Source organism: Beta vulgaris, chromosome 7 (genome assembly GCF_026745355.1).
Source record: "Beta vulgaris subsp. vulgaris cultivar EL10 chromosome 7, EL10.2, whole genome shotgun sequence".
Taxonomy (NCBI): Eukaryota; Viridiplantae; Streptophyta; class Magnoliopsida; order Caryophyllales; family Amaranthaceae; genus Beta; species Beta vulgaris.
The window spans coordinates 54,105,927-54,116,301 of record NC_079208.1 but is presented as its reverse complement, the minus strand read 5'-3'; the positions used below and the strand labels follow the sequence as shown (position 1 = coordinate 54,116,301).

General features: G+C 33.8%; 2 protein-coding genes across 2 annotated transcripts; one reads left to right on the top strand and one right to left on the bottom strand.

Annotated features, from left to right (window-relative positions):
* Positions 1-913: 913 nt before the first annotated feature.
* LOC104899801 (uncharacterized) lies at positions 914-3,024 on the bottom strand. The gene is made up of 2 exons (XM_010687069.4): positions 2,428-3,024; positions 914-1,581 (listed from the first exon to the last, which is right to left on the bottom strand). The coding sequence occupies exons 1-2, from the start codon at positions 2,894-2,896 to the stop codon at positions 1,064-1,066; spliced, it is 987 nt and encodes a 328-aa protein (XP_010685371.2). The 5' UTR covers positions 2,897-3,024; the 3' UTR covers positions 914-1,063.
* Positions 3,025-5,522: 2,498 nt separating this feature from the next.
* LOC104899800 (uncharacterized) lies at positions 5,523-10,315 on the top strand. The gene is made up of 10 exons (XM_010687068.4): positions 5,523-6,098; positions 6,587-6,681; positions 7,332-7,399; positions 7,477-7,520; positions 7,910-7,987; positions 8,079-8,232; positions 8,565-8,705; positions 8,825-8,923; positions 9,663-9,728; positions 9,812-10,315. Exons 1-10 carry the CDS (start codon positions 5,818-5,820, stop codon positions 9,908-9,910), a joined length of 1,125 nt encoding a protein of 374 aa, XP_010685370.2. The 5' UTR covers positions 5,523-5,817; the 3' UTR covers positions 9,911-10,315.
* The last annotated feature ends 60 nt before the right edge of the window (positions 10,316-10,375 follow it).

Below are 10,375 nucleotides of genomic sequence, written 5' to 3'. Positions count from 1 at the left end.
GGCTCATTTATAGATAATTTCAATATAATTTTTTTTAAAAAAATATAAGCTGATTTCATTTACTTTAAAACAAAAAAGCAATCTTGTAAAAAAAAAACAGCAACAATATATCAATATTGATACATATGGCATCACCCCGTTCGTTGTTATGCACACCATCCAAGGCATAGTTGGTCTAGCATTCTAGACCAACCAACTCCAAGCGTCGATTGCTCCAATAGTAAAACTATAAGTAAAGCTAGCTTTACTTTTTGCTAGACCAACCAAAACCAACTCCATTGATCATGCTCTTATAAGTTATAATGTTCGTGGTCTCTATTTCTGTGCAAATTAGTAGGTGCACATGTCCCTATACTAAGTAAGGTGCGCAAGATGAACATTAAAGATTAGGTTGTCAATATAAAGGTCAGTATCAATGAACATATACTAATAGAGATATATATGTTCATTTAACTTGTTAACCATGTACATATGTTCATTTGACTATTCATGTATTTTTGTGCCTCCCTCGCCATAAGAACGTGCGCGTTATCTACAGATTGCTATTTTGTAGTTTTTAAAAGATTGCTCATTTCTTTTCTTTTTTTACAAGTTAAATTTCGTAAAGTCTAACTAGAAGACTAGAAGTCCAGACAGAATGGGCTAGATTAGCCCGCACTGTTGGCCATCTGCCCATCTCTAACTAGGAGTATTATATATTGCCCAATTCTTCATCTTTTGCAATTAGAAGTGTCTTCAAATCAAGTCTAGCTATGAAACTGGTGCTCAAAAATCTCCAGGATAATTCCATTGTCTTCTCTAGATAACAGAGATGCGTGGGTATCTAGTACTCCAACTCTGTCACTTGTTACTCCCAACAATAGTCTCACACAATTCCATTTGATATTTGGAGTGAGTATTCACACAATACGAATGCAACAAAAAACCAACTCATCCTACTTGTATCGTTCATCAAAGGAGTCAAAGAAATGAACAGGTGAATCTGTGAATATAATTTATATATACAACTATACAAGGCGCAGAAAAGACATTGAAACACTAATCTTAAAATACACATGTGCCGTCAATCCTCTAATTCATCTTCATCTTCAATAAACTCTTCCTCTTCTTCTTCCTCTTCCTCTTCCTCTTCCTCTTCATCTTTATCAATTTCATCTTCTTCTGCAGAATCTTCATCGACAATAAAGCCTCCTAAAGTCTCGTCCTCCTCATCTTCAGATTCTTCCTCCTCTTCCTCCCTTCTGTTTGTTTGAGCGGACAATTCACTATTTGATCTACCTTTTCGGCATACACTATGTTCTTTCGATCGAGTTTGATACTTCGGTCTTTGGGCCTTCCTTGCATTCGTAGTTTGTTTCTCACCTTCGCTCTCAGCAGTCCACTCTTCATCTGCATCATCATCTGCTACATTAGTTTTCTTCCTCTTCCTCCTTCCACCCATACTTCGTTTCTTCTCAGAATCCTCCTCGTCATCAGTATCTCTCCTGAGATCCTCAAGGAACCAATCCCATTTATTGATCTCACGAATCATATGCTTTGGATACTGATCAAACTCATGTCCAATCACAAGAAAACCAAACTCTGAATTTTGGAAAAAAGGAAACAAGGATGAGAAATTCTTCAATTGTTTTTTTCATGATATACACGACGTAATAGTCACCAGCAAAGTAAAACAAATTTACCACAGATATTCACATATGACATTACCAAATAAGGAGAAAGACAGAGAAGTGTCCAATTAATCAAATATCCAATTTCTCTGTGATAATATGAAGAATTCCAATGTTCTTTTTCCCCCAAATCTTACTACTCCTTTCATTAAGTACTTAAACTTAAATCATCCATTACAAGTTACAACCACAGAATCATAGCATTTGTTAACTACAAGCACTCCAATATTCTGCTCAACAAATTTTGACTTATATTTCAACTACTAAACAAAAGTTACGATAAGTTCAGACAAGTTACAAAATAAGTTCCAGCAAATCACTAGAAATATAGTTCACATTAGCACACATAAGACATTAAGATAGAATAAGTTCAAATAAGTTCAGATAAGTTCGATAGAACACATGCTCAAAATCCAGAAAACAAACCACCATCATATAAACAATCTAATAGCATCCATAAAAAGATACATTCTGAATTCAACAAAAAATTCACTGACTTCCAAATTCATCCTCTCCAACTTTACAAGTTTCAATGGGAAACCAACTAATCCACTAAACCAAAGCCTATACAACAGTTAAAAATGCAATTAAACCACAAAACAACCATACACTATCTAAATTACCAAATTTACATAAAATGTAGCACTATCAACACATCTTGTAACTTGTAAGCACACATACATTAACACGAAAATCAATAATAATATGTGTAAAAAGAATCAATGAAAAATAAAATGTAGAACAAATTTAAACAAACCTTGAACAGGATCAATATTGGAAACATCAACAAAACCCAACTCAAAATCCTCATTTCCATTAAACCCAGAAGCAGATTCTAAACTTTGATTCAATTCATCATTAATTCTTCCCTTAATTTCCTCACTTTGTGTTTCTTCAACCTTCTTAAGAGTAAACCAAACAGGGTTTTTGGCAGAAACACAGAAGAAATCATGAATACCCAATTCACCCCTTTGAAATCTCTTAAAAAGTTTGATGTTTTCATTGTTATCTTGGTGTTTTTTGTAAACCCAAATTGGGTTTTTTCCCAAAACTTCAAATGAAACCCTAGGGTCTGTTTGGATGTCGTGCAAGGAATTGAAGTCGAATGAAATTTGACGACGAGAAACTGATAAGTCGTTTAAATTAAACCCATTTCCTCTGCCAAATACTGCGGTTGAATTGGGATTAATTAGGGTTTTTGACCCATCTGAACCTTCGATTTCCATCTGAATGATAAGTGCTAGTTTTGGAGTTTAGGGGGAATTTTTTCTCATTCATTTTGCCGCACGACTGGGGAAATCGTGCTTTTATGAAACTAGAAAGTCCAAGGACCGAATGAGGGATATTCTTATTTTTGTTTAGTTTATGGTATGTGATATTATTACAATTTGAACTTTGTTTGAAATTAAAAATTTAAAATCACTAAGACCATTGTTGAGGATATTGTAGACCCTCTCTCACATTGTTTCAACAAATTTTTACTCAATAAAGATATTGGTCAAGTGTAATTCTCAAGTAGAATTTGGTTTAGTTTAATCGATTGTATATCAAAAAAATTCATCCGTAAGGATGTTTTAGACTGGTTAGGGTGCTAATCTATGTTTGTTCTCCTTATACGAAAAAAATTGATATATATACTTCATCCGTTTCTTAATAAGTGTAACATAGAAAAAGTAGAGGGATACTAAGAAATGTAGAGAGAGAAAGTCGGGATTAAAATAAAGTAGAGTAATTCAAGTGATCAAACAAAAAAGTTGTGGTCCACTCTTGCTTTTTGGTGGTATATTTGTAATAATATTTTTTTTACCATTTTGAGCTTGGTTGCACTTATTGTGACAATTCCAAATAAGAAAAGTGTTCCACTTATTAAGAAACGGAGGTATGTTGTAACACCGTACAACTTTCTACCTACGAATTAATTTGTAATGAAAAACGAAAATAAAAAACAAATTCTTCAAATTCTCCCAACAGATATATAAAAACCTCAGAGATTTGACCCAGACCCTGATGGACCCGCACCATTTTGAAGGGTCTGGGTTCAAGTTGGTTTGGGTCTAAATGTTGTGAGCCAGGTTTGGGGTCGAGTATAATGATGTCGGACTCATACTCGCCCAAGATCCAACTGTGGACCCATTTATAATTTTTTCCAATAAATAAATATATTTTAGTTGCAAAATATAATATATCTGCTCACAATAATAAGTCTTTATTTTCTTAAAAGTAAAATAAATGATGAAATGAAGGAGAATAGCAAATGAATTTTTTTGATATTGTTGTTAAATACTGAATTTTATGTAAACATCTTTTATATTATGTATTTCTAGTAGTCTTGTGTACTAAACTTTTAAAATTGAAATATATTTAAATAGTTTTTTCTTGAGTTATAGTTTTATTACTTCATTATTCACTAAGTATTAATAGTCGAGTTTAATGCTAACATTGTGTTATATGTAAAAAAAAAAGTTTGGGTAAAAGAAACGTATACATTAAAGGATGTTGATGATAAAAGAAATCTTAAGGACCCATTTTGAACACAGATATCGCTAGATCCAACGAGTCTATGTAAGGGTCTAAATATTTTAGACTAGTGGGTCAATGTCCACCTCAAAAAATTGGGTCTAAGTCTTGTAGGACCCATCTATTGCCATCCCTAATTAAATCTAGGAAAATGATATAGATAGCCTTAGAGTTATGTATAAGGTAGTTAAAATGGAAATAAAATATTGAATCAAGCATTTATTACCTCAGTTGATGTGAAAATATGATTTGAATTCTTAAATTGTTTCCATTTAAAGAAATGTATTTAATGCTTATATGTAGCCCTTAGGGCTACATATAACATTATCCTTAAATCTATACAGTAGAAATACTCTTCAATAGGTATAGAATGAGGTTTTCTTATAAACGAGTGTTGGGATTAAAAAAAATAGAGGGGATGTGGTTTACCATCTTATGAAGGGTAGTAGTACCCCTTTCGATCGATAAAGAAAAACTACGAGCTTTAAAGAGGTAAGAGGGACTAAGGCTATGTTTAGTTCACCTGAAATTTTCTGATCTGAACTTATCTGATCTGAACTTATTTTTTCTGATATGATCTGATCTGAACTGATCTGATAACAAGATCTTATCTTTTAGATTTTTCTCAATATATAAGAAAAATATAGTCATTGGTCTTGTTTGATTCGTCTCAATGAGTACTTTATTAATATTCAATTATTATAATTTTTACTAATATGTAATGAAAGATATAGTGATTTTTAAATATAAGCATGATCTGAACTGATCTGATCTGAACTTATTTTTTTTGATCTGATCTGATCTAATTAGATCTGAAATAAGCAAAAATAAGGTGAACTGAACATAGCCTAAGGGAGATAGGAGGAGGAAGGTCGCACCTAAGCTTAAATAACATCTTTACCCTTTTTTTTGGGGGGGTGCTCATTTTGCACAGTCTCCAAGACGTACATTTGACCTACGATATCTTCTATTTCTTATTAGTAAAAAATATAGAAAGTTGATATTACGAATTAATACATTGAGATTTGAGACGAATCTAACAAGACGTCTAATGAATATGTTTTTTCATATATATTAGTAAGAATATTTGATCAAAGTTTTTAAAATTTGATTCCCAAAATAGAAATGAAAATTATATTTTGGAACGAAAGAAATAGTTACTATGTAGTAAAAATTCTCCACGTAGCTACAAATCACAAAGATAACAAAATTGGAAAAAGAAAGGTGTGAGGTGGTAAGAAGTGGTTAACCTATCCAACAAAGCATAAATTACTCCACAAAAGAAGCAATTATGCTTTTTACACAATCTGATCATCCTCTTCTTTTGTCATTTTTAATCCTTACTAATAATTAGGACAACAGAGAATAAATAATATCCCCTGTTTCACCAGCTCTCCTTTTCCCTCTCTCTTCCTTTCAAATTCTCTTTCTCTCTATAATAACACACCGTTTGAATCGGTCCACCATCATCTTCTTCAATCATCATTTCCCAAAACAAACAAAACAAAAAAAACCCATCTTTTTAAAATTCCTCTCCACATTTCTTGCACATTTCCCCCCCCCCCTTCATTTCAATTTTCATGTTCTTTTTGTTGTAATTTTCTTTAGAAAGTTTGAATCTTTTTGAAAAATGACTTCTGTGAAGAACAATTTCATGCCACCCAACTTAATTTCTAACCTAAATCAGGCACTTTTGAGAAGGAAATCTGCAGAACAAGATGAATCATGTGAACCCACTTCATCTTCTTCACAAACTGAAAATGTGAGTACCGAGGTTGAAGATGAAGACTGCACAAAACCCAGAATTTTGGTCACTAATGGTGATGGAATTGAGTCTTCTGGTCTCACCTACCTTGTTCAAGCTCTTGTTAAAGAGGGTCTTTACAATGTCTATGTTTGTGCCCCGCAAATGTTAGCTCTCTCTCTTCTATATAGCAATAGATTGTGTTAAGAGTTTATTAATATTTACATAGTTTATGATATTAATGGTCAAAGCTACGTCTTGGAGACCATGAAAAAGCAAATGGAGCAAACGATAAGGATTAGAATGAGTATTATATTTTATGATGGGTTATGTTGTGTTGCATTGTTTTTTTTTTTTTTTGAATTGGGTTGCTCTTTTTGTTGGATTAAAAATTAGGGTTCATGCAATATATATAGTTTTTGCGTATTAATGTTTCTAACATGGGTTTCTAGCTGTGTTGTTGTTGTTTCTTCCCCCTGTTGTGTGATTTTTTTTTGTGGTTATTTAAATATTCATGATGTGGCATTTGTAGGATTCAATGCCTGTTTAATTTGCTTTTTGTTGTGAAATATGTGCTTATTTTTGTTTATGGTATGTGATAATGTTCTTAGATGGGTTGCCTTTTGGTTGATTCAAAATTAATTTGTCATGTTAGGGATAAATCATCATCAGGACATGGGGTTACCTTTGGAGAAACAATTGCTGTTAGTTCTGTTGAGATGCATGGTGCCACGGCTTTTGAGGTTTCAGGTACATTTCGTTCTGGCCGAAATCTCCTTCGTACAATGTTATGAGAACTATGCGATATTCACATAATTTTGTCTCATCTTCAATGAGTGAAAGTGGTTTCTTGAGTAATTTCATGATCAATCCATGATTGTTTGCTTCTCTTTAAAGTAGTTCATATATACTTCATATGAATGAAGTGTTACAAAATTAGATGATTATCAGATATTCAAGATCATGTTACTAGGATTGGTTTTTCATTTCAATTACAAGTTTCCATGTGCAACCCTTGGCTATCCTACTATGGTATGATGTCATTTACGCATTTAAAATGCATCCACAGATTGGTTCTTCTACTTGAGAATAGCTTGTTCCGACCCTTGTCCCTAATTCTGAGTTATGCAGCTGAGATAAAATGATGAGATGATTAAATTTACTTTTTCTACAGCTTATATCATGTTTTGCAGCGATCTTACAACTGATTTTTGGTAAGAAAGAATTACATGAAAACATTTACAATACTGTGTATGTGTATTCTTGGCTATAACTACGCTATGTTCAGTCTTGGTCCTTTCTTTTCAATTGTGTTAGCCATCTTTATAGAGACCTATTGATCAAGTACTTGCCTTTGGTAGTTCTTGAAGTTTACTAGCTATGGTTCTTGCTGACTACAGGCACACCTGTTGACTGCGTCTCACTGGCATTATCCGGGGCTTTATTTTCTTGGTCCAAACCGATGCTGGTATTACTCATGTTTCCAGGAATTGTGAATATAATGATTCCTATAATGGCAACTAACTAACTCATTGTTGTATTTAGGTTGTTAGTGGAATCAACAAGGGATCCAATTGCGGGCATAATATGTAAGTCGTGTTTGTGATTTTATCTCTCTTAAATCTTGATTCTTAATCATTTGCTTTGAAAGTGACGAATGTAAGTCCAAAATTGCATTGGAGATTGACAAAAACTAGAACCGCCTGTTCAATATTCATTGTAATGAGAACTTATGTGTAGCTAGCCTTACAAATTGTCAATGTCATGCATGGAACCAACATATTCAAAACTGGAAGTCTGGAACCACCTGTTCTAAATGCATTACAATGAGAACTTATGTGTAGCTAGCCTGATGAATTGCCTATGTCATGTATAGGAGTCTAGAGCTTGATATGTGCTATATTATGTTGACCTTTGTAATTTTTCTAATCCCTTCCCTTTTCTTTCTACTTTGCTTCTATCAATGATGGACCTTTAGGTTTTACTCTGGTGTCGTTGCTGGGGCAAGAGAAGCATTGATTGGTGGCATTCCTTCAATTTCCATATCATTGAATTGGTAAAGTTGAAGACTGTCGTTTTACCTGAAATATATTCCTGCGTTGTATTGGTTTGTAACTTACAACTCAAGTCTTATGATATGTATATAGGAAGAAGGACGAAAGCCAGGAAACTGATCTCAAGGATGCTGTGGCTGTTTCAGTACCAATAATAAAAGCTGCCATTAGGGATATAGAAAACGGGAGCTTTCCTAATAAATGCGCATTCAGCATACAAATTCCAACATCGCCTTCGACAAATAAGGTTCATGTCCAGCACTTCGATGAGTTCTCTTGTTCAGTCTATTAGTGAATCTCATTGCATATTAATAGCTGAAACCTGTTCACGTGTGGTTGTGATTATGAGTGTTAATCATGACAGAGGTTTAGAATGATTAGCATGTTTAATTTATGACCCTTGACAACATTTTTGCTTCATTAACCAAATGAGTGAATATTAGAACCTATGAATCCTAGGAGAAATTAGCTCAGGCTTGGCTTTAGTGAACAGAAATGAGCTTTTATCTTTATTTTATAAATTCATCATTGAGGCTCATAATTGTAGGCAATAACCTATGAGCTTAACCTTTTGGGCAGGGTTTTAAGGTGACTAAGCAAAGTTTGTGGAGATCCACATTGTGTTGGCAAGCTACATCTGTTAAAAAGCATTCATACATGTCTAATCAACCTGGTTTAGGCTTCCAGCTTGCACAGCTTGGTCGAGATGCATCTGCTGCTGTGAGTACCTCTTAAATTGTCACTCATTGATCTTTTACAGGCTGCAGCTCACTTAGCCTCTTCCTCAGCCTCAATTCTCATGATATGTATTCTTCTAATGGAACTTGAATGTTTCTCAGGGTGCAGCTCGCCATAAGAAGAATGAAGAGATCGAATCAGTTGGGGTTTCTGGGAAATCCAAATCTAACCAGGTTGTAAAAAAGCACTTTCGCCTTGAGGTAATAAATTGAATATTAAGAATGCACATTTAAGTGTAAGGATTGATTTCCATATTAATTTAAACACTGAAGTTCACTATAGCAAATGTGGGATTATAGTCTGGTATGAATCAACATGGTTTGAACAGATTAGTGAAGTTGAGTAAGAAAAGAGGATAAACTTTGAATGATAAACTCGAATATTTATAGAATAAATGGATAATTTTTCGAGTGGCTTGCTTTCTTTCAAAGTACAAAGATAAGCTAAAACAACTCAATGATTTTCCGTATAATCTTGAATCTTCTATCGCCCTATCAATTTTTAGAATTCTGTTTCCCTCCCCACCCCCTCTCTCTAACTAACTTCTCTACTTATTTCCAAGCTAATAAAGTCATTTACCCATAATCTACAACAACATTATAAAGTCATATTCATAACGCCCTTTACATAAATTCTGTTTGAGGAGCCTTCCATGCTGTATACATGTGGGACATGATTGCACAAACTTTGACCACTTCTATTTTACTAGTGTATTTTGAAAATATTTTCTCATGAGATTTTATTCGATTTGTGGCAATGCATGATATTTAAATATCTAATTTTCATCATTTGTAATATTATCACATGAAAGTTTGTCGATTCGAGACCTTCTAAAACAAACATTGCAAAATGAAAATTGAAGAAAGTAATTATTAGTTGCCATTGTTAGCCTTGTATTGGCAAGTTCGGTTCACTTTCATGTCTTTGAATCCTTTACAGTTTATTGAGAAAGAACACGATGGAGCGGATGAAGATTCAGATATCAATGCTCTTGAAAGCAATTTTGTAAGTGGATAGAAAATTGGGAGGGAACTCCTTTTCAATGTTAATCCTTTTCCCACCATCTCATTCATGGTATTCATCGACAGGTTGCTGTTACTCCCATATTTATTTCTCCCTACATGGAGTCAGACACTCAGACAGCAGCTGCCGAGTGGATTATGTCTACTTTCAAAGAAGACCAGTAAGAGCATAAAACTGTCTGATAGTTAGCTGACAATGAAAACGAAGCCATTAGTTTAAGCTATCAAGAGACATACAAAGGGAGCATGTATGTTGGGTTGCTTTTGGTTCATAAATTATTTTGTCTCACTCTCTGGTTGTGGAAGCTTAAGGAAATGCTTCCATTTTGGATTTATATAATTGTAGCATGTTGTAAATGGCTGACTTTGGCTTTTTTCGATACGAGATCGATTTGAGTTTGGAGTTAAGGGGTTGGCTTTTCTCCACAGCAGTTTTCCCCAAGTTATGGCTTGATTTTGTCCACAGCAGTTTTCTTAAGTTATGACTTGTAGCTTTTGTCTGTTGTACTCTGAACAAATTTGTAATCAAGATGGGCTAGGGTTGATAATTATTGAATGAAATTTGACTCAGTTGCTCTTCTCAAAAAAGCCATCTCCTGAACTTGTGCCCCATTTTCAGGTTTGCTGTTT